Here is a 24,586-nt window from a genome sequence, read left to right on the forward strand (position 1 = left end):
ATAAAAAAAAGTTTAATAAAAAATGTTTAATCTTATTCAAGAGTTTGAAAATAAGCAGCATCAAATACGGACATTTAAACAGCAATCATGTTATCCAACATAGCAGACTTACAAAAACAAAGAGAAAAAAAAACAGAAAAAAACCCAGAAAATCCTCCTTGTTAAATCGATTTTTTAAAGCAAAAAAGTTCTTAAAACAAACGAAAACTTATGTACATTTTTAGCATAAAATATACTTATTTGAAAGAAAAAACCGTCTTAATTTATTATACTTTGATTTTTTTTTCAAAAATACGTTTTAAAAAGGGGGGCCGAAAAGGGGGGACGAAATGACCAATTTGAAATCGCCGAGGGGGACGAAATGACCAAATCGGGGACGAGTTGACTGGGGGACGAGTTGACTAGGGGACGAGTTGACTGTAAATCGAGATGACAGCGATGTAGGGAGATATCATATTCGATAAAATTTACACCAATTCACCCAGAAGGCTGTTAACTTCCTGTTGAATTTCCAGCGCAATATTTTTCACGTTTTTCGCAGTTGTGAAATACGTTGTTAATCAAATCAAAAAGAAGAATTGTTTATTTATAGAAAAGTAACTGAAGTAAGACAGTCATGCCGAAAAATAAAGGTAAACGTCGGAATAAAGACGTCTCATTGTGAAACTGCCCTTGAAAACCTGGTCTCATAAACCTGAATTGATAAAATTTGTTCTTAAATTTTTGACATATGGTAATACCTTACTGGTTTGTTGCTAAATGTATCAGTAATAGTGATGTCGGCTTGGTTGAATTATAGCCAAGATCAGTAACTTGTTCTGTAACATTGAAATGACCAGATTTTCAGAAGGGATGGAAACTTAACAGGCTGGGCACATCTCCCCATCAGGGTAAAATTATACCTCTTGTGGGGTAACATACCTCGATCGGGGTACAACAAGAACAGTATAAAAGTACAAAATATTTGATTACTTTTTTCATTAATAAGGAAGTGCTAATGCTCATATTCTCAGATTAACTTTGTAAATCATACTAAATGTAAGGTAAATTTTATTTACCGTCGCTTTGTGAAACAATTAAAATAAGCATATGAAAATAAGCCCTACAGAGCTTTTGAGCGACCCTATTTTAAGAACAGTTAAAACCAATTATACCTTACCCCAAGCAATTTGCTGGTACCCATTTACAGCTGGGTCGACTGTAGCTAAAAAATTTCAGATGAGAGATGTTTATATGCTGCTTCGGATCTCTGAGCTGAAAGGAATCCTGCCGGAAGTCTGTCATGCTATAATTTCATCAAATGAAATGCAATGGACTCACCTTTTACTTAAAAATATTTCTAATTCATTTTCCTTTTGATCTGGCATAAAATAGTCCATGCAACATAATTTGAACACAAGTTATACACACAAGTTTCAAATTGATACCCCTGTCTGCAATATTTTGTCCGCCATTGCAATTGTCACCTGATCAGGGTACTCTTCATTTTGAAAACCAATAGGCGGTACAGAATCGTTATTTATTGACCTTTTCTGAGAGTTTAAACCTAAGGTGTTTTTTATGAATTTTATCTAACATGGTTATGTTTACGATTAAATTAAATTCACAAATAGGTAAAACTCTGATCTTGAGTTTCAAAAATAACCACGTGCTCTTAACTGTTGCATGACGTCATCAGTTTCTCACGAGAGGCTGTGCGAGATGTTGCGGTTTGATACTGGTTAGTTAACCAAATGGGGTTTCGCCATAAGTTAATGGTCACAGGTTTTTTTTCGGCCGTTTTTATAGCCGTTATTCGGCTATATTCCCAATGCCAAAAAGTATGTATTTTTCCCAAAATTAATGCAAAAATTCCCAATCTACATTCCTGAAAGTCTGCGAGTCCTCCTGAAAGTGTCGTAGACAGTTCTGAATGTTTTGAAAGGACAAAGGGATTACTTGGACGGTGTTTTCACCCTTGGCACCAATTCCTGGAAGTCTGCGAGTCCTGAAAGTGTCACAAGACCAAGAAAAATTATTTAGAATGAGTAAAGAATCTTTGGCATGATATAATCTCCCTTGACATAGATTCCTGAAAGGCTGCGAGTCCTGAAAGTGTCGTAGACAGTTCTGAATGTTTTGAAAGGACAAAGGGATTACTTGGACGGTGTTTTCACCCTTGGCACCAATTCCTGGAAGTCTGCGAGTCCTGAAAGTGTCGCAAGACCAAGAAAAATTATTTAGAATGAGTAAAGAATCTTTGGCATGATATAATCTCCCTTGACATAGATTCCTGAAAGGCTGCAAGTCCTGAAAGTGTCGTAGACAGTTCTGAATGTTTTGAAAGGACAAAGGGATTACTTGGACGGTGTTTTCACCCTTGGCACCAATTCCTGGAAGTCTGCGAGTCCTGAAAGTGTCGCAGACCAAGAAAAATTATTTAGAATGAGTAAAGAATCTTTGGCGTGATAAAATCTCCTTTGACATAGATTCCTGAAAGGCTGCAAGTCCTCCTGAAAGTGTCGCAAACAGTTCTGAATGTTTTGAAAAGACGTAGGGATTAATGGGATGGTGTTTTCTCCCTTGGCACTAATTCTTGAAAGTTTGCAAGCCCTCCTGAAAGTGTTGCAGACCAAGAAAAAAGAATTAGAACGAGTTCAGAACCTTTGGCATGATGTTATCTCCCTTGGAACTGATTCCTGAAAGTCTGTGAGTCGTCCTGAAAGTGTTGCAGACCGAAACTATCGATTGTGGAAGGAACTATCGGCGATTGTTATTGGATCGTGACTTTTCTATCGATGCATACTATCGGGACACCCAGTATCGCAATGCATCGATATTTCGATGTATCGTTACACCCCTATAATTTATCATATTTTGTTTATCTAAGGTAGCAATATTTAAACATTTTTTGTCTGTTTTTAATTTCTTCTTAGCAACATATGTATACAGCTTTATCAAATTGTCTGTAAATCCATCACATTGAAGCTCTCTAATGTTGGTGCCCTGATAATTTATGAGGTACTTATTTTGTTTCCTACTTGCTGTCATTGACATTATCAAAGGGTGTTTTAACAGGTGAGTAAGAGTTTGTAAACAAGGTGATTATGTGCTGTTAAAAATAACTTTTTTTATTATTTTTAAATATATCATCCATGGCGAAATGTTTAATAACACTATAATGCAGAATTAAATCAAGTTTGAGAGTAATTTCAAGGGAGTTAAAGACACAGCGACTATCAGATTGGACTAAAAAAAGCCATGAATCAGGGTTCGAATTCTGGTTGTAGCTGATATCCAGACTAATGTTCAGTAAAGATGATTTACCTTTTATGTAAATTGGTTCTGTATCCAGCAGTATGACGACGTCGGTCAACTATTCACCATTAAGAATTCCTTTTTTAGCTTTTTTACGTGTTTTATGTTAGAATAATGTAACACAGTTTATTTCCTGTTATAATATCTGCAGGAATCTCCTAGGATTCATTGTTGTCAATGTCTTTTAGATGTTCTTTCATCAGACCTGTGCTTTTGTTTGAACATTAAGCCTTGTAGTGGAGGATTGATTAAATAATACTTGATATCAAATTTTTTATGTATAACATTTCAGGAAAGGGAGGTAAAAATCGCAGGAGAGGGAAGAACGAAAACGAAAAAGAAAAGAGGGAATTGGTGTTTAAAGATGATGGTCAAGGTCAGCTGTTGTCTATTCTTTATGTGATTTAGCCTATGTGATTAGTAGAATATTACTAAGAATTTAAGTAACATTTCAGTTTTGACGTCACATAGATATTTTAGATACAATATTTATACCCACTCTGACTTTATTTGTATGGCTTTAAGATCATTTCTCGACCTTCTAATGAAATTAAGTTTTGCAGTAACAGCTATAGTGAAGTGAAAGCATTAACTTTATTCATTAGAAGGTCAGTAAGTTATCTACATGTATAACCTATTTATAACTTAACATATATTAGTTACCCCATGTATGTCATCTTAATGATCTGCTTATTGGATTCACTTAATATATACTGGCTAAACTGGCTTGATTAACCATGTGAGTCAAAAATTTGGAAGTCTGGTTTTTGACTAGTAGCCATAAAAATTATAGTAATTGATCCCTGCTGGTAAAACACTGGTAGTCAAACTAGTGACTGTCACTTCTATTGTCTGCCATAGTTATTCCACAATATTAAGGAAACTTGGTATTTCCAGGTTCAATTTATGACATCTTGTCTTGTTTTACAGAATATGCTCAAGTTACAAAGATGCTTGGCAATGGAAGATTAGAAGCTATGTGTTTTGATGGTGTTAAAAGATTGTGTCACATTAGAGGAAAATTAAGGAAAAAGGTAATGGACAATAAGTCACATTAATGTTTTTAAGTTTTTCATTGTATGTCACTCCAATATAAATACTGCCATTTTAGCTAATATCATTGTCACATTCTCCTTATTTGAAGTGTCTTTATCAAAACAATTGAATATATTGTGATGTTGAAAGAACAGTATTGCCTCTTTGGATTTTGTGTTTTGACTTCATTTTGATTACCGGTATCTGTCCGACTGATCTGTGCGATAATTAAGTGGATTCTAATGTAGAAATGTGATTTCTTTCATAATTCCTTTCATAATCATTCCATGTCACTTTATGTAAGTAAGTAGGCTGTTCAGTTAAAAAGTTTTAGTGTAGATACAAGTTTTTAATTCTGACGATCATTTTTTAATGCTTAGGTTTGGATAAATTCTGGAGACATTATTTTGCTGGGGTTGCGAGATTACCAGGATGCTAAGGCCGATGTGATATTGAAATATACACCAGATGAGGCTAGAAATCTGAAAACATACGGAGAACTGCCAGAATCAGGTATTTGGTTAACATTAAGATAGCATAATATCATAAAACTTATAAATATGTGGAGGTGTTTTACTTGCCTTTTCTCCGGTGTTTGAGGGGCCTCTGCAGGCCTCGATCTTAACCTACTTTTGCTGGTAGCCAGCAGGGCTACCAACTTGTGAAATCAAGTAGCCCGACCAGGTTTCTGGTAGTCCCGTTTTAGAAAAGAGAAAAATATATTACAGTCTTCACCTTAATTTTTTTTTCAGCAATTGTCCTTTCAGGCAAGTAAGTTAAGAAAACCATTTGCCAGAAAACATTTTTAATTGCCCGAAATCATTTTGTTTATAAATTTGATGTATTTTAGTTTATGCTTGATTCAACATTCAGTTATTTAAATGGTAGGCAACAAACCTACCCACACTATCCATGGGCAGGCTAAGCCAACGTAAGTGGATAACCATGTTACAATATTCAAGTAACTAGCAGACAGAAATTATGGGAGAAAACTGTAGAAAAAAAGTAAGACCTATACCAGTATCTAGTTATATGCCAGGCGTGGGGTTCAAATTTGCACTACCCTTCTAAAACTTACTTTTTTTAGCAAGGGCCTTTAAAATATAGTGTAGCTGTTCAAATTTAAGTACAATAATCGTTCAGCCTGGTTAGCCCCACCCCCACCCCCCTGCCCCCAACCCCCAAAAAATGTTGTGTTTCTGGTGGCATGGCCAAAAAGAAGTAGGGTCGGTAGGTCGGTATTTGTTTTTTTTGCATTATGATCAAGTAAATGTAGCCTATTATCACAGTCCGGGGCGACGTGGACACAATAATGTCTATAATCATCATCAACCCACCCGTGTTTAAAGCGGAAAAAAAAACATTAACAATTATCGGTAATTATTCTGTTGATAAACAAGTAATTGGCCTTGTTTTCATCATCAATTAAAACCCCTCAAAGAGCTAAAAGAAGTGTGTCGGTATCATGGCATCTAAAGTGGAGATCAAAGGGGTTTAGTTGCCCGAGATTGTCATGGCATTACGTCATTTTTTCGCGCCATGTGACACATCACTGTCTGATCGTACTGCCTCGGTTCTTTAAATTGCTGAGAAGAAATCAGTAAAAAAGTATCTTCTTTAATTTTTTTTAAAAGCGAATGCAATATCCCGTATAAACTGACAGGTAAATGTGTCAAGCGATAATAGTAGATATCCTACCTCTGTGACCTATTTGCCCTCAAGGAATTTACATAATTGTTTGAAAAGAATATCTGACATAGTGTCGAGTCAAAAAAGACATGTACAAAGATTCATTTACTTATTAAACTTATTAAAAACCACAGCGACATCATACTGCTTTATTTTAAAATAATCATTGTTTTTATTTACGTTCACGAGGTCCCGTAACCTATTCATCCGCACTTGCAGAAATCTGTTTGCCAAAATCGTTTTACTCGATGTATTTAAATTGCTGCCGCTTTTTCATTATTTAAGATTTTTTAATTCTGTTTTTTGTACTTCCTTGTCAAAAGTCTGAATTTTATGACCATAGTATGTATTATTTATTTACTTTAGAAATAAATAAATAATTAAGATCGCGCTGTTTGAAATTTTACAAATAATTGTATGAAACTTTGATCGTTTTTATAGAATTTTGCCTACATTTCTGTCGACATCATATTAAAATCGTTATAGAATTCAAACTGTATTATTTCTAAAGCGGTGCTGAAAATTTGAAGCGATTATATTAAAAAATGAATGCACTACAAGCGTTTTTTGTGTACGTGTCGATAAACATTTAAGTAACGGCGATACGATAGGTCGCACGTGCTCGTGGAATGGAAAATTACTGGCATGACGTTTTGATATCTTTACGATTCGCGGGTAAATTCCAGTCAATCCAGGTAATTTTTAGGGATGTAATTTCTGAATTTTGTAAAGTTACTTTATATATTGCAAATCTGAAGACATCAATTCATGCATAAATATACGAAAGCTAGTATTTAAGATGTACATTTCAGATTCATGAAGTTCTTTTTGTAATTATTGTGAAAATTAAGGGATTTAAATTTCGGAAAAATGGCCGACCGGTGTTATGCGGACCGAAAATATCGTTGTCATTTAAAAGGAAACATCAGATAAATCGGTGAAATTTCACGCTTTTATTATTAACATGTTTGAAAACTTAGTAGCCCGACGGACTACCCAGCTTGGGAAATTCGGTAGTCCGTCTGAAAAACTGGTAGCCTCGGGCTACCGGGCTACCGTCAAGATCGAGGCCTGCCTCTGTAGTTCAGTGGTTCTACGAAGGTACCCTTCCATGCCTGTAAAAATGACCTGAGGGGCACCTTGTTTCTTTCTTCACCATCAAAAGCTCGAAAGTCACCGTATGACTTATTTGTCAGTGTGATATTAAACACAAGAAGATCTGGTTTTTGTTAAGCTTTATTTTTAATTTTTTGGAAGCAGGACTCCTCATAAAAATTTAGGAGAGGCTTTAGAGGTACGATTCTGTAGCTCATATTTGCATGTACAAAGGTGCAGCAAAGTTTTGATCTTCTTTTGTTAATGTTGCTTTCTCTGCAGTAATTTCACAAATAAAGAAGTATGTTATAGAGCAAGGTAAGCCTAATTTGCACAAATTAAAATAAAGAATATGTTAAATTCTTTTGATGATATAGATTAATTCTGATTTATGTACTGGCATTTCTAGCATGGGTGGTAGTGGTTTAAAATAACATTGTTTTCTTTTTTTTCAGCTCGTATTAATGAGAATGTTGATGATGGAGACCAGGAGGGAGACAACATCACATTTGACGACTTTGATGGATCAGATGATGAAATTGATGACGTAAGTTGTTACATCAAAGTACATTGTACATATAATGTATATTGCCGTTGTGGAATACTTTAGAGGGAGTGTCACGAGTATGATGGTTCTTTTTCTGCTACAGCCAACACTGGAGAGTAGAAACTTAAAGATTTTCTTTCTAACAAAAAAGCAACACAAGTGCTTGATTTAACCTCCCCGCAACACACTCCCAATTTTTACCAGGAATCCAAGACTGGTAGAGAAGCGTCCATGGTCAAGTGTTTAAGGTCACCAATTCTGAATCACTCCCCATTTTGCTGTAGGTTCAAATGTTCCATTTACACTTTTTTCATGTGATGAAGCTTTCCAGCAGGCTTTCAAAGATTGGTTGTTCTGCCCAGCTGAGACTGCGTGACTTTAAGTCCAATTAACAAACAAATAAGACCGTTAGACTTTGACTGCCGAAAGTCTTACATGAAGACTCAGTTTTGTTTTAAGAAGTCACCATGGCAGAGTGATTGAGGTCATAGACTTCAAGTCACTTGTCCCTCAGCTATATGGGTTTGAGTCTCACTTGGGATGTATAAACTTTCATGTGAGGAAGCCATCCAGCTGACTTACGGAAGGTCGGTGGTCATACACAGGTGCCTGCTCGTGATGAAATAATACCCAGAGAGGCACCCGAGGTCATCCTTCACCATGAAAAGCAGGAATTACTATGCGACATTGAACCAAACAAATACAAAACAAACATGTACTCTAATCATTTTTGTCGAGCTCGCTTGCGGTGAGCTTGACTTAGTTGTCACATTTGGCCGGTTGATGTATGTCTGTGCATGCGTGCGTCCGTCCTATTTTGTCCGGACCATAACTTTGACATGCATGGACTGATCTTCTTGATATATGGCATGAATGTTAACTTCAATGAGGAGTGTCATGCGCAAACCCCATGTTCCTATCTCAAAGGTCAAGGTCACAGTTGGGGGCCAAAGTCAAATTGAAATTTGTCTGGACCATAATTTTGACATGCATGGACCAAATGTGTTTATATTTGGCATGAATGTTTACCTCAATAAGGAGTGTGAAGCCAAACCCCATGTTCCTATCTTAAAGGTCAAGGTCACAGTTGGATGTCAAAGGTCAAATTGAAGTTTGTCTGGAACATTTCTTCATGCATGGTGGGACTTTGATGTAAATTGGCATGAATGTTCACCATGTGCAAGAACCATGTCACTAGGTCTAAGGTCAAGGTCACACTTAGAGGCCAAAGGTCAGATACAAGAATGACATTGTCTGGAGCATGTCTTTTTCATTCATCAGAGGATATTGATGTAACTTGGCACATGTGTTCAGCACCATGAGGCAACCTTGTTTTTTTTAGAATTACTTCCTTTTGTTGTTACTATAAATAGCTTATATTGTAACTTTTTTTTACTGGCCGTGGGGATAAATTGAGACTACTTTTCTGTGGTACAACATGCATGTTGCATCCAATTTTTATGTGTATTTTGACCTATCTCTATCTGGTAAGGAGTTTTGTGTGGACTTATATTATATAGATTATTGTTCATTAATGGTCAAAAAATTCCATATGCAAATACAGGTGCTAATGTAAATCAGTTCTGACACCGCCAAATGGTATGATAAATGTTACTTTTTTTAGACAGCTGGCGGGCTTGACATTCTGCCCATGGGCATGCAAAATGTATTTCTAGTTTTTTTCACAGTTTAAAAGAATGATGATTGAAACTTAATACCATCTTTTTCAGATATGATGAAGTTGGATGTAAAGTCATTGTGTATGAATGCTGTGGAAAAAAAAGAATGCTTGGAATCAGGAACATTTTGTATATAGAATAGGACAGTTAATAAATTTTTAGAAGACTTAGAATTAAGTCTTCCATGAGTAAGTCTTTCAGACATTTGACTTGAACAGAGATAGTATATGGATACTACTGTGATTTTCATAAGGGATTATACAATGTGTCTAACACAATGGTTTCTATTGTGTTAAAGATGTAAACCTAGGCTGTGAAGGATTAATAATTGATATACACATGTTGCAGATAGATATAAACCATTTATGTGTGTGTGTGTGTGTGTACTCATACTTCTGTCTGGCTGGTAACATTTATGTATTAAATAGAATACAGGCTGCATTTCCATATCAGGGAAATAGTAATTATGTCTCCCACCTGGTGTGGGAGACATATTAATTTACTCCTGTCTCGTGTATCTTTGTGTCACAGATCTTGTCCGCACTGTAAGTCAAACATTTCTCATCCGATCTTCACCAAACTTGAACAAAATTTGTTTGCCAATAAGTCCTCGGCCAAGTTCGATAACTAGCCAAATCGGCCCAGGCACTTCGGAATTATTTTGATAATCAAAGCACTGAAAGGCTGATAATACGGTTGTGGGAGACATGCACTTTTCTCAAAAGCAGCTCTAGTTGTAAGTAATATCAAGAAAATAAATCAAGAATTGACTCTTAGAAGGTCAAGTATTTTTCAGAATGCATTTTACTTAATTACTGTAATACAGTATCTGCCCTTTATGCAGTTTAAACAGAGTTATGGGACAAAAAGTTATCAACTTCTCTTAAAGAATCTGTACACAAGAAGAATGAATGATGTTGCGTGATGTTCAATTTATTATTATTTGTTAAATCCATGTTAGGAGAACCAGTACTGTTGTAATACTTGAAAATGTTTATAAAAGCATGTATTTGTTTAATGGTCATTTGGAGAACTGTATCTAGGTAATGGCCTTTCGGGAATAACTTTCAAACTGTTGCTATGGGTCGATCAGCTGAGGGTAACAGGCCTAAGTTTTGTCCCCAAATACCAAGACAGAGGGACAGTAGTTTTGACTTGTTTCTAAAAATCATGTTCTATTATTGAAGTTGTTAAAAATCTGTTGATTCAACAGTGCTTTGAAATGCGGTCTGTAAAACACGAGTATCAGATAATATTAGTTCTCGATTGTCCATTGTCTGTATCAGTAAATAGTTTCTACGTAAGAGGTTCAGTAGCTAGCATACCGGGTAAATATTACAACATATGGTTAAAAAGCTCTTCTTAGTTTTAGATTAACAATCATTTGGGTCAGTTCATGTGGAAATGTAAAAAAATTTAATGCAGATAATGAAAAAAATGCTATTATTTATTGTGTTTTGTAAAAGTTTTTATTTAATACGAATATGTCATTGAAAAACTTGATGTTTAACATTGTTAAATTGACAATATTACAAATGCTTCATGTAGAGTCAAGTAATTTCTAACAGTTGATTTCATTTGATTTAAAACATTTTGGCCTTAGAGATATTTTAGAAGTAATTACCGGTAATATGTATTTAAAGAAGCTATCACAAAGTAGTAGATTGAAAATAGGACTCACAATTAAGATTTTCTCAATATACATGTACTTTTTGTAAGGTTTTGACAGTATACTTAATGTTAAGATTTTCTCAATATACAGTGTGTTAAGTTTTCTCAGTACACAAAGTTAATCAAAATAATGGTTCACAGGTCTACAACGATGTAAACCAAATATGTGTAGCTTTTTGTGCCTCTTTGTTTCATTATTGTTTTGTCTTAAGTCTGCAAAACTTTATTTAAATATCTGGGTTCTCTGGTCTTTGTTTTCTCAATTATGTCATGTCAAATAATCTCCATCATTTAAATGAAAAAAAAAACAAGAAAAAAAGAAAGATATTTCAAATTGATATTGTTCTCCGAGAGAAAAAAAATGTTAAAAATTTTGAACATCAATAAAAATTAATAAAACATTTCCATTTAAACATTGTTTACTTTTACTTTGTCTAAGTTGGCGTAATTTGTACTTTCTCAAGGTAATTGAAAAGAGTGGCTGACTTTGTTACATTTTTCATAATTCATTGGGACCTATTTTGATTACGCTGGTATCTTTACAGCTTTTGAAATGAGTCATGGTCCTTGAAAAAAAAAATTTAAGCTGACCAGAGCACAATGTGCACAAGATGAACTATTGTGATCACCCCGTTTGTGTGTCGTTTGTGACCAAGAAATTTACTGTTAAGACTCCTAGAGGTTGCAATATTGGCCCAGTCTCAATGAAATCTCAGAAAAGTTTGAAACTGGGACATCAGCAGTAAAAATCAAAGGCCTGAATGGCCTGAGTCGGCTAATGAATGATGTACTGACAGTATAGTCTACCAGTTTCAGTTTGTTTTTAGTCTTTTTCTTAAAATTTCATAACACAGCTCGATATTTACCGAAAATATTATATCCGGATACGATTACACTTTTCTCCAGTTTGAACAATATATTTTACAAATTGTGATGATAAGAAGACATTTAGCAGCAATTGGCAATATCTGACATTGAAGTTTACGGTTAAATTACCTCTTATTTAAATCTTTCCATAAAAAAGTTGTTTCGTTTCGCCAAACATAGACGATCTACTTTCGATTTCAAAAACTACAAGAAAATACAATTTAATGTTTCGCCGATTTGTTTATTTCTCGAAAAATAAGAATTAAAATCATTTTTAATATCAGTAGTAACTAAACAAACCAGTAAGAGCTTCTTCTTCCGATAATTTATCCGTTTACTGACTGCAAAATTCAACCCACGCAAAGTTTATAGAAATCATACGATGCGTGTTTACGTTCAATGTGGGAGAATTAAGGCTGATCGGCTATGTTACCTAACGCATCCAGACGATTCAGATTTTGTTTTTAAAAAAGCATTGTGTGCGTTTCTGTAATTTTATATACGTTTTTATACGCTTAGAAATTATTAGACATGCGTATTTGCATTATTTCTATACGTAATTTACGCTAATACGCATCTTATCTGGAGCCCTGCTGGAACTATTTTTTGTCTTTCGCTGGATGTTACCCAAGCTTTGTAAGCCTGCGCAATTCTTAAAATGCACATTTATGCTTAATGAGTTACATTCGAGAATTGCACAATTACAAGTCATAAATATGACAGATTACATAGTATATTGGTCATAGCAAAGGGAATTGACACAACTTAACTTCATTCATGCAGTGAACTGTTTGAAGTTTGAGTAATCTAATGGAACTACATCCCTTCACTGTGTTATTTGGTCCATTTGGAGAATCGTTGGATAGCAAGGACTCGTCAAAAGGCTTTCAGCCTTTAGCCGACTCAAAAACCAGGCCACTTAATAGGCAAACCTTGTCAACACCCTAGTGCACCTGGTATTCTGTCTGGAATTCCACTAAGCAAGACCACAGTTATAATCCTTGACTGGGTTAAAAATACACATAAAATGGTTAAAAGTTTATGTTGGATGTATTTTAAAAATATTAAATTTCACCTAGTCATATAAAACAATGTACAGTGACAAAAATGGGTTTAAAGGCACCAGTGTCCTATGGACAGGCATCTACACTGACGAGAAATGTAAACGACACATTCAAACTCATTGTACAATCTTTTGCTATTAAACCATGATTCAAAACTAGAAAAGAAAAATTCCTTTTGCAAATCTGATGATTTAAAAGAATTGTTGGTTAATTAGATAGCATGGTCGCATTATGCTTCAAATCCTCAATTTCAATACACTGGTCAGAGGAATTTCACCGATACAATCAGTAGCGGCGATGATAGCTAATGTGGCCAATTCTACTGGCAACCACAGTTGCAAGACATCACCCCATGGACCTGCACCATGGATGTAGCAGATACCATATGATTCTGACCCACTCTTGATAGAAGTGCTGCTATCAGTTTCTCAATGTTGGCAGGCTGAGGCTGACCTAACTGCCGTCCACGGTAATGTATGTAATTGTCCTACACATGGTCTACCCTATCAACAAGTGTTCACATGTCTCTGACACATCAAATAAGATACAATATTATCAAATGAGAGACGTTAAAATGTCTAGCGACTTGTTCTTGCATTCGCCCACATTCGAGCATGGCCAAAACTTGACCCTTTCTAAAATTTAGCCTCGGCATAATCAAAAACTGTCAGGAAATCTGGTCATATGTTGACAAACACATGAACCTGTGTAAAAAGTTGCTCAGTAAAACCACATGGTTGACACACACAAGCTGCATAAGGAAATCATCGGCAGGTTCATGAATTTAACAATGGGCTGAATAAAATCCACTGAGTTTCGGTTGACTGTGTTTGTCGGTCAGAGTACATGTACATTTCTGACATTGCCCAACAAGTTGAAACTATGTAAACGAAAATAACACCAGCTTTCGATGAGGCGTTTCTTTATCTCGTCGTTATAGTTTCAACTTTCCTTAAGCAGTTGGATTGTTTCACTGCATTGTCTGGCTGCTAAGTTCAGGTTAGAAAGTATTTCATCCTGTATGTCATTACCAGCATGTGTATAGTATTGATGGAACTGGAATATTGTTTATCCACATGTTGAAGTTGTAGATGAGGAGGTAGACCAACTGAAAATGAACAGTCACTGTGATTTACAGATGCTAACTCAATGGTTTCAATGGTTTGCTAATTTTAGTCTTAGAATTTTACATTCCTGGAACAAGAGCAAAAAATAAAGTACCTTTGTGATAAATTTACTGCTTACTAGAAACTGTCCTTGAAAAGGCTAAATATTTTTTGCTGTTAAATTAGTACCGGTAAAATTTGTCGGAATAAAATTTTGTTACGGCCAAAATGACTATTCTGTTGGGATATGAATTTGTGGATTTCAACTTTTGAACATAAAATGAATAGTTTTACTTGGTCGTTGCAATGTGTGAAATCCATGAAAATTAGCACACCCCAACACACACGAACAAATATTAATGATTTCGAAGTATTTCATAATTTTATTAATCCCCCGCCACAAGTGGTGGGGGGTTATAGGAATGGTCTCCGTCCTTCCATCTGTCCTTAACACTTTCATGTCCGCTCCATATCTCCTAAAGCCCTTGAAGGATTTTCATGAAACTTTGGTCAAATGATCACCTCATCAAGACGATGTGCAGAACCCATGAGTCAGCCTTGTCGGTGCAAGGTCAAGGTCACAATTCAAGGTCAAAGGTTTGAGCCTTCCATTTTGAAACTGCAAAAAACTGAAACTGCTTTATTTGATTAAACGCCTAATTTTACACATAGTATATTCACTGGCGTTGTACATTGAATCATACCTGATTTATATAGCGCCCAAGGCGCTTTACATAGTTCAAATGCAGCCACACAGGGCGCATAATTCATCCTCTACTAGTACAGACACAGAGCGATCTGACCAGAGGGACAGAGTGAGACAAAGCCCCCACGACAGAGAGATCAGAAATCAGATACAGGCTTATCCGGCTAACTTAGCCTAGCTCGTTTCGAATAGACAGCCTGGTTCTTTAACGTGCCCAGTGTATAGCACTGATACACGCAAGGATTGCCTGGGTTCCTGACCAGTACACCTCTAGTTGGGTGGGAAACACTGAAAAGCGTTTCTGAAAATTCCCGAGTAGCTGTCGGGGATCGAACCCCGACCTCAGGATTGGAAGGCCAGTTGTGTCCACTCTATATCTCCTAATCCCCTTGAAGGATTTTCATCAAACTTGGGTCAAATGATCACCTCATCAAGGCGATGTGCAGAACCCATAAGTCAGCCATGCTGGCTCAAGGTCAAGATCACAACTTAGGGTGAAAAGTTTTAACCTTCCATTTTGTGTCCACTCTATATCTTCTTGAACGATTTTCATCAAACTTGGGTCAAATGATCACCTCATCAAGGCGATGTGCAGAACTTATGAGTCAGCCTTACCCTGCTAAATTTCTATAATGAACTGTCCATCTTTCAATTTTGACAGCACTTTTAACTGTTAAAAGGGGTATTTACCGAAAATATACTGTATGAATTGCGAACAGTGCAGATCTTGATCAGACTGCATGGATGTGCAGGCTGATCAAGATCTACTGATCACAAAGGCAGAATCACTGAATCAGTCGTTTCTAGCATGGTAAGGGTTAAACTGCTTGTTTGTGAAACTCGCTAGACTCCACTTCATCGGAGAGGAATGTGACAGAAAGTTGATGCAAGCTTGAATGGTAAAATATCGGTTACCATATTAAATTGGTCAAATTCAAAGTACTTGGCATTATTAGAGGAGTAGATGCTGCTGTTAACAGATGGTGTGACTATTCCATTGAAAAAATACCGTACCAATACAACAGCACTGAACAATTTTCTTTGACTTGACAGTGCAAAGTGGACAATTTTTGTACTAGATTTTCTTAATACTGGGAAATTGGACAATAAACTATAGATTCGATAGCATTTAATTTATTCATGAAAATTTCATAAAAGAATATGATAAAATATAGATGTATGTCAAGATTTTGATGATTTGAAATTTGTTGTAGCTTGCACTATTTTAGTGAGAGCGTTTTTAGCGTCTGAGGGTTTAAAACACTCGAGACAGTCTATTGCAGTGTGTCCATATTCTCCACATTTCTGTTTACACCATTCTATAGCTGTACCATTCTGTTTAACTGTACTGATGATCTGAAACAGAATTTAATTGGTTTTTGTTTGTTTGTATGATTGATTGACTTTTGGATTAAACACCATTTATTAACCTTACATGGATTTCAGTTATGCACAAGCATCAGTCGACCTAACCAGTGTTCATGAAATCTGTATCAGTGCTACCTAGTTCTGTGCAAGTAAATGACAACTTCCACACCTGACTCAGAGGGAAAATGAATGACTTTAGACAGGCAGCGTTGTGTCAAACAGACAGGAAGAATATATGCTGTACCACTGAATCAAACTTGTGGCCTCTCAACTGATAGATGATTTGCTGTAAATTACCTAAACAATGGTTACTAACTCACATTCCTGGTAGGGCACAAATAGCACTGCACATCCACATAATTACACTTCTGCTAATTGTACCTGTCCTATATTACAACACAATATCGTGTTCATAAATGTGACCTTTTGTTACAAGCAAAAATGTAGTGCCTCGCTTATAAAATACTGAGAGATACATCAAATGATTAAAAGGTGTTTTTTTCCCCAACAAATAATCTAACTAAAACATGTGAAGCAAAGGTAAATCATACATAGATTAATACGAATACGGTTACAAATCAAATCTCAAAATTTCAAAGTTCTGATATAAAGAAACTTTGACAAAATTTAAATGTTTAACATAATCTCTGATTATCTGAAGGAGAAAGAAATCAGTTTCTAGACACCACTTTAGTGTTTCAATCTTTGAAAAACTGAGCATTTATCTCTACAAATGGTATTTTAAATGTAACCAGTCTCTACTTTTATTGATTTCATACATAACAAAAAGCTGCTGTTTATCGTATGTAGTCAGTATTATGCAATAACAAACATAATATATTTTTAGCATAAAAGAAGAGTGATGACTGAATAATTCATCTGCACAAAATTAAACCACCAGCTTGAATTTGGTCTCGAAAAACATATTCTGATTTTGTGTTGCACTTATATTTTCTAAAATCCATGTAACTCTAAGAAAATTTAATCAAACAGAAAGTGGAGAAGGTTTGTTTGTTTGTTTGTTTTGGATTTAACACCATTTTTCAACAGTATTTCAGTTATGTAACAGTTGGCAGCTAACCTAACCAGCGTTCCCGGATTCTGTACAAGTACAAACCTGTTCTCCGCAAGTAACTGCCAATTTCTGCACACGAATCAGAGGTGGAGGACGAATGATTTCAGACACAACGTCTTTTATCAAATCGCCACGGAGAACCATTATCATACACCCCACCCAGGGATCAAACTCACGACCCCGTGATCTGTAGATTTTCGGTCTCTCTATTGAGCTAAGTGGGTGGGCTTTGGAGAAGGTAGGTCCAGGTTGTACTGTGTACCTTTCAACAAAGTTTGAAGAATTAGCAGTGAAGAGGGGTGCAGACTATTGATTAAAAGTGTCTGAGTGTTGACGAAATCCGAATTGGTTTATTCTGATTAAGTCATGGCTGACATTCTCCCTTTAATGTTGGAGAAAGATAAAACAGAACCCTTACTTTTGAAAAACACTAATGGCTGTCTGAGTAGAACCAATGACCTTCCAAAATTTAGCTTTTTCACATTATTCGTTTCTATATTCAACCCATAGCTGTGAGTATGAGACTTTTAAATTAGCAACCTTCACTACTCTACTCAAACAAAAAGCCTTAAAATTTGTGCATAATTTAAACAGTAAGTTTTATACTGAAAATTGCAACATTATCATTCCATACCTGGTCGCTTGTAAAATCGTGGTTAATGCTGCTGTGTCCGAAGTACTCTGTATGTTTTATAACAGGGGCTGATGATAAGATACCGTTGGCATCCATACCTTTATTGGTGAACGGTAACATATCCTCATGCATCTAAAAGGAATAAAACTTCCCAGTCAGCATTTTGTTATTTACAACACAAGTACAGTTCAGAAGTAGCATGTGGCCTCTACATTTTTACTTTTTACTTCTTGAAAAGGAAAAATAAAGCAAGCAATTTTTGTGCAAAATTTGATAGCAAAGCATTATATTCAGTCAAAAACTAGAGCTGCTTTTGAGAAAAGCGCATGTCTCCCACAACTGCGTAATCATCTATATAGATTGGCATTTCTCCTCCATCATGTATCTGAGTCAACCATGCACCAAGACCTGTATCTCTGGCATCAGTATTTTCGGGTCAAGGACCATAATTCCAAAGTGTCTGGGCCGATTAGGCTAGTTATCGAACTTGGCAGAGGACTTATTTACAAACACACTTTGTTCAAGTTTGGTGAAGATTGTATGAGAAATGTTCCACTTAGAGTCACACAAGATTTGTGACAGATTGACGGACACACACACAGACAGGAGTAAATAAATATGTCTCCCACCACAGTGGTGTGGGAGACATAATAAGGAACCTGGTTCAGAGTGGTAATTTCATGATGTCAAAGACTTATGTAGGGATAACGCATGTTTTTTCGTGTTATAACATCTGCAGAATCCCGAAGGATTGGTTGGTACCCGAGCCCATAGGGCGAGGGTACCAACGTATCCCAATGGATTCTGAAGATGTTATAACACGAAATGAACATGCGCTAATGCTATTCTAGCATAAAAACGAAAGAAAACACTAATAAATGAATACATTCTCCCTTAGCGTCATTATTCCATGAAACGCGCGGGAACATCTGCGTGGGTTTTTTTCACGTTGACGTCATTTCCGTTTTAATTATCTGTTTTGGGCCCGTAATGCGTTTACGCTTTGCCACGGAACGCGCATATATAAAAAGGTGTTATAACAGCATGTGAGCGCGAGAATCTCTCTGTTAACACACGTTTTCTCTCTTGTTAAAACACCCCCGAAAAGTGACAAGAACAGAAGTTTTATGCTAGAATGAAGAATTTGACAGCATTTAGTACAATAGTTCCTGATAAACCAGCTAACATGCAAACTTTCACCATAATTTCTATGTTATGAAGAGGCATAACATGTGTGAAGTTGAAAGCATTAGGTCTAGTAGTTTATGAGAAACCTGCTTTCATGCAAAACTTTAACCTGAAATTCTAAGTGAAAAGGGGGCATAATTTTGACAAAATAAAAGCTAGAGTTATATAACTTGTCCGAGAAGGTTAATTCATTATGCCGAAAATGTGTGAAATTTGAAATCTTTTGAGAAACTTGCTTACATGAAAAACTTTAAAGACGCAGAGGCAAAGGAAGTGTGATTACAAAAGCTCTACAAGCTGAAAAATTTCATACTGTTCGGCTTAATACAAAACTCATCACTATTTTCCCAGACTGGCATTCCTTGCTGTAAAGGGTAAGGTACTGAGCAGTTATGCGTGATCATTAAGAAACTGTCAAAAGAAATCTTTCAAATTACAGAAAGAATAGAAAACTGTTTGTGGTATGTGTTATTTAAGAGTATATATGTATACCTGTCTGGCATAGGCAACATTTTCACCAAACTTTGCAGCTGCCTGTTTCAGATCATCATCATGTCCCGCTAACTCCAAGGCAGCTTCACAACTTCTCGACAGCAAACTTCCTGACTGGAGATACGTCTGGCGCTCCCAGTCTGGGAACATCACAGTATCTGGAAGTAACATTTGGCCATTGCGGTCCCGCAACTTGGTGAACTCTGCTGACATCATATCACCAATAGCTTTTGAGATCATTTCTACAACCTAAAAAAGAACACTTTCAATAAGCAGTTCTTTTAAATTTATTCAAATTCATAAACCAATATCAATTTAGAGAAAGTATTAAGTCAACAACTTAACTTTCAAATGGCAGCCAAATTCATGACCATAACATGCACCCAATCATAGCTATCAGTAATGAGCTGTGTATGACTGAATGCCAGAAAAAAGTTTTCAAGCTACTCAAACTTTGCATCTCAGTGGCCAAGTGGTTACAGTTGCCAACTTCAAATCACTTGCTGCTCACTTCTGTAAGTTAGAGCCCTCTATTTATGTCATCATATGAGGAAGCCATCCAGCTGGCTTAAGTTAAGTTGTTGATTCTACCCAGGACCTGCACATGCCTGAAATGATGCCCCAAGGGGCAACTGAGGTCTTCCTCCATCTGACCTATGTCCTTACCACTTAAAACTCTTTTTGTAACAAAGTAATTACCGGTACATTATCATTTTTACAAATAATGATTATGAAGCCTTCCTACCACCATCTGTAAACTATATATTTGTCTATATTTAGTTAAACATCGCTTTTTAACCAAATCTTGAATTTTTTAAACAATAGTCAATTAACTGAATTTCTGACGAATATACAGTTATCTATTTGTTCTATGTAAGAGACTGAAGACTTGGAAACAAGATATGTTGTCACATAATTATGGGAAACAAACATTTTCTCTGCAACAACTCATGCAAATCTTAGACATTTTTAGTTTGGATTATATGGTGGAAGAAGTTTAAATATAAGAAATAAGTGATGTATCTAATAAAACCCACTGAAAGATATTTACTGTGATCACACTTTTTACATTTCACTATATTTCCATAACGCTTCAATACAGGAGGGTCACCAGTGCTAGTACCCTTAGTTCCATGCAACACTTTGTTGTTACTAGTTAGCACTATAGTTTGAAATGGCAGTGTTTATTTCATTGCCACAGAAGGGACAATAATTATTATCCGAACTGAAAGTGCCCATTTATAAAGCTAGCTAAAACGGGCACAGTCTGATGCACTTACCAATGTATTATTTAGTTCAGCAAGGCCTGTGCTAGCGCTGGTAAGCAGAAAATCTCCACTGAGTACAGCTATCTTGTTCCCAAACTCCATATCTTTATATGATCCATTACTCTCCTGCAGGGTGTCCAGGTTAATCACACCCTGATGTACAAGTTTTGCTGTGTGAATCATCTCCGTGATTTCTGCCAGCTGCCTTTGACTGGAATACAACATAATTCTTACATAAATCTGGTATAATAATAATTCTTGATCTTAGAATACTCATTGATAAGTAGTGTGATCATTTTCTACACCCTTTAATGAACATTACAATTGTTGCTTTTTTTACACTACCAGCTTTGAATCTCGATACATTGAAAAAGTTACCTCCAGAGCTACTGTATATACAATGTATAATCAAAATGATCCTAATAAATTACAGTCTATGTTCCTGCAGATGATGTTTTACCTGACTAATTGTTAATATGATAAACATTTTCAAAGGTGGTTTACATACAAAAGCAGCCACTACTCCTCTAGCAGAAGAGACACAGGGTGATCTGAACAGAGTGAGACAAAACTCCCAGAAAAGAAAGAGAAATCTTAAGATAAAGGCAGTCCGGCTAATTTAGCCAAGCTCTTTTTGAAAAGACATGCCTGGTGTTCTAAGCAATGACACAAGCAAAGTCCTCTTTCCGGGATGGAGACATTCAAGAGCATCTAAGAAATTTCTACTGCCTGGACTTGAATTTACATATCCATTTTACAACTCCAGCACAAAACTACAATTACTGTATTAAACTTGGTAAATAAACAGAAACTGCAGTTCACATTTGTTACTAAACAAAACTGACCTACTTTGGGTATATACCACTGACCATCTCATGTTGGTCAAATGATCCCTCTATGGCTCCAGCTGCTTTAGCCATCAGCAGTACAATCAATCCTCGAGTCTGTAAACTGTGCTTGCCATTGTCAAGAAATCCCCTGTGTAAATTGATAAGTACTATAGCAGTCACTATATTGCTAACAAATGTGAGAAGTTTGAACAGATATGGGGTCAATTACATCGAAATGCAATTAATTAATGTACAATTACATTTCAGAGACCTTTAATTAATTACCATTACATAGATTTCAAATATAACTACTTAAACTACAATTACATTGGAATGTAACTGACTAAATTACAAATTACATCAAAATTAATATTTTTATTTTAATTCAATACTCCTGAACAGAATTTTTGGTTGTCTAAATGGAAAACCGGTGGTCCCAGAAACTCCTTAATATGTCCCTCAAATCTATTGACAAAAAAATTAATGTTACAAGATGATATAATAAATAGTCAAACATAGACCTGTCTAAGATTGAATAAAGACAACAGGTCCTCCCCCAGACCAAATAATAGGACGTTTTAGGACAGCATGATAACTTTTGAGTGTCACTGTCCCGTCACATCTTAACTTATTCTGCATATTTCTGTTAGGAAATTCCCAAACCAGCGTACGGGTAGATATTCCAACGCACATATTCACAGATTTAAAATCTCTTATTTACAATTATGTTAGATATGTGTGTCGTACACACACTGAAAGAGATTGTAAGTAATTCTTACAATATGTAGGTTCCTGGCAAACTGGACAGAAAATGGGCCATTTATGAAAAATTGGAAACAATTGTGTTTTTCATGGCCTAATAAAACAAAACTAACCGAAAGCTAATTTTTTCCGATTATTTGGACTAATCTTAAATAATTGCTCAAACAAAATGCCGACATACAACTATGAAAAATTGAGAACTTTGTTTCTATCTACTCTAAATTCTGAAACCATAGGCTTAACTTATTGCTTCAAAATGAACATACAGTCTAACCTGTCTTAAGCAGCCAGGCAGGGGAAACAGACAACTTGGCTGCTTAAGCCAGGTGACCGCTGATCAGAGAGGCAGCCAGTATATATATATTTCAGACTTCTGACCAGTGTTCAATCATGACTTGAGCCTTTAGGCCCAATTCCTTTTTGTTCTACTCTTATGATTTTACCAGGATACAATGATGTGCATTTGCCTTCGCAATACGAATGGTCTTCTTAGCAATCAACAACTAATGCTTCTTTTTTTACAACTAAATTTCTATAGACGATTTTCCAACTTCAAAACAAGTTTACGATTTTCGCCATTTTGGTAAAGGGAAGCTACTCTCTACGCTTACTGTCCACACTAAAATCTAAGATTGCCGTAACTTACTGTCTACACTAAAATCTAAGATTGCCGTAAGGTTCCGTAACAGATCAAGTGGTTTACAATAAAATTATATTTCTTTCAAACAAAATTAATTTCATATAAATTTAATAGTATTTTGATGAAAGAAATATAAAAAAAATCACAAATTTTATGATATTAATTAAAGATTGAGTATTATTTTTAACCGAGATCAAACTGTGAACAACAAAATTGACATGAGGTGACACGCTAATTGCTGATAACTGCTGGCCATTTGATCGTAACAAAAAGAGGATCACATCTTTGGTTATCAGTTTGAATTGAGAAGCTCATGTCATTTCGTCGTTTTTGTGGTGAAGTCACGCGAAACTTAGCAATCACATGTTTCTCAAAATGTCATCATTGCACATCAAATATACAACTTCTATTGTCTACTGGCCGTTCGATTAACTTCGGTGTCATGTGCCTGTCATCTGTGGTTGATTTCTTGTCTGTTGCTATGGACACATCTTGCAATTTAGCAACCTGTTAAATCCAATTTTAAACATGGCTGCGGGACTGACCACTGACCGTCCAATGCAGGCATTTTAGGCTTTGGAAGCCAATTTGAGTGACCGATGGCAGTGGACAGGAGGTGACCGCCAAATCAAAGTATAAAATAGAGGGAATTTCATCAGGGGCGTCTCAAACTGACCGTTAACGTCAGGTAACTGCCGATTCAAGGTGACAAGTAAGGCAGGTTAGACTGTATCTCAAATTCCAAATCAACCTAAGGTATATGTAAATTGCAGGATCTTTGGGAAGAATCATATTCATCAGCAAAGGAAACTGACATTAAAGCTAGAATTATAGGTGTAGACGCTCAGATGAAGTCTTTTGACTTCATGTTTGGTGAAAATAGAATGTGAACAGTTGAAGTTTGTTGTACTTTGTAAGACAATTATCATGATTATAGGAAGTATTAGGTATTTTTACTTCTTCTGAACAATTTCGTATATATATATGCTATGTTTATTATAGATCTGTCAGGTATAATTTCCAAAATGAAAATTTACCCTAGGGCTGGTCTCGAATGCTTAACATGATCCTTTAAAACTGAAACCACTTGCCCCACTTACATGTAACTCTTAATTTATCAAGACAACTAAACTCACCTTGCCGTTTTTAGTAGTGGATGTTTAGTTCCCACTAATTTTCTTATCTGTACGGCAACATTAGCTAGTTCATCACTAAGTAAACATCTCAAACTCATAAACGAAGTTGGGTACCCCACTATCTTCTCCGCCTCCGAGACAGCCTGCTTCCAATCGCTTGTTTTGGACTGATCAAAGAAACTTATTTGTCTTGCTTGGACAATATCTAACTTACTTCTTCTTCCTAAATGACGAGAAAATTGATTAAAAACTTGACTAACCTTCATGCTCACATTTCATAATTTTTTAGGGGAAGTAACTCTCATTCCACTATTTCAAGCATTTTATGTCATAAAATCTTTTAATTAACAAATATAACAGCGATCATATAATTTATGGTTTTATTTGGTTCTATTCTATTCTATTCTGATAGTCAGAATGGATAAATAATTTGGTAA

General features: G+C 35.8%; 2 protein-coding genes across 2 annotated transcripts; one reads left to right on the top strand and one right to left on the bottom strand.

Annotated features, from left to right (window-relative positions):
* Positions 1 to 471: 471 nt before the first annotated feature.
* LOC123552527 (eukaryotic translation initiation factor 1A, X-chromosomal-like) lies at positions 472 to 11,426 on the top strand. The gene is made up of 6 exons (XM_053542032.1): positions 472 to 632; positions 3,590 to 3,673; positions 4,228 to 4,331; positions 4,713 to 4,845; positions 7,572 to 7,663; positions 9,394 to 11,426. Exons 1-6 carry the CDS (start codon positions 617 to 619, stop codon positions 9,397 to 9,399), a joined length of 435 nt encoding a protein of 144 aa, XP_053398007.1. The 5' UTR covers positions 472 to 616; the 3' UTR covers positions 9,400 to 11,426.
* A 4,448-nt stretch (positions 11,427 to 15,874) lies between these two features.
* Positions 15,875 to 24,456, bottom strand: LOC123552525 (all trans-polyprenyl-diphosphate synthase PDSS2-like). The gene is made up of 6 exons (XM_045342243.2): positions 24,150 to 24,456; positions 21,631 to 21,759; positions 20,794 to 20,992; positions 19,514 to 19,762; positions 17,834 to 17,965; positions 15,875 to 16,112 (listed from the first exon to the last, which is right to left on the bottom strand). The coding sequence occupies exons 1-6, from the start codon at positions 24,413 to 24,415 to the stop codon at positions 15,939 to 15,941; spliced, it is 1,149 nt and encodes a 382-aa protein (XP_045198178.2). The 5' UTR covers positions 24,416 to 24,456; the 3' UTR covers positions 15,875 to 15,938.
* Between the last annotated feature and the right edge of the window lie 130 nt (positions 24,457 to 24,586).

Source organism: Mercenaria mercenaria, chromosome 4, assembly GCF_021730395.1.
Source record: "Mercenaria mercenaria strain notata chromosome 4, MADL_Memer_1, whole genome shotgun sequence".
Lineage (NCBI taxonomy): Eukaryota > Metazoa > Mollusca > Bivalvia > Venerida > Veneridae > Mercenaria > Mercenaria mercenaria.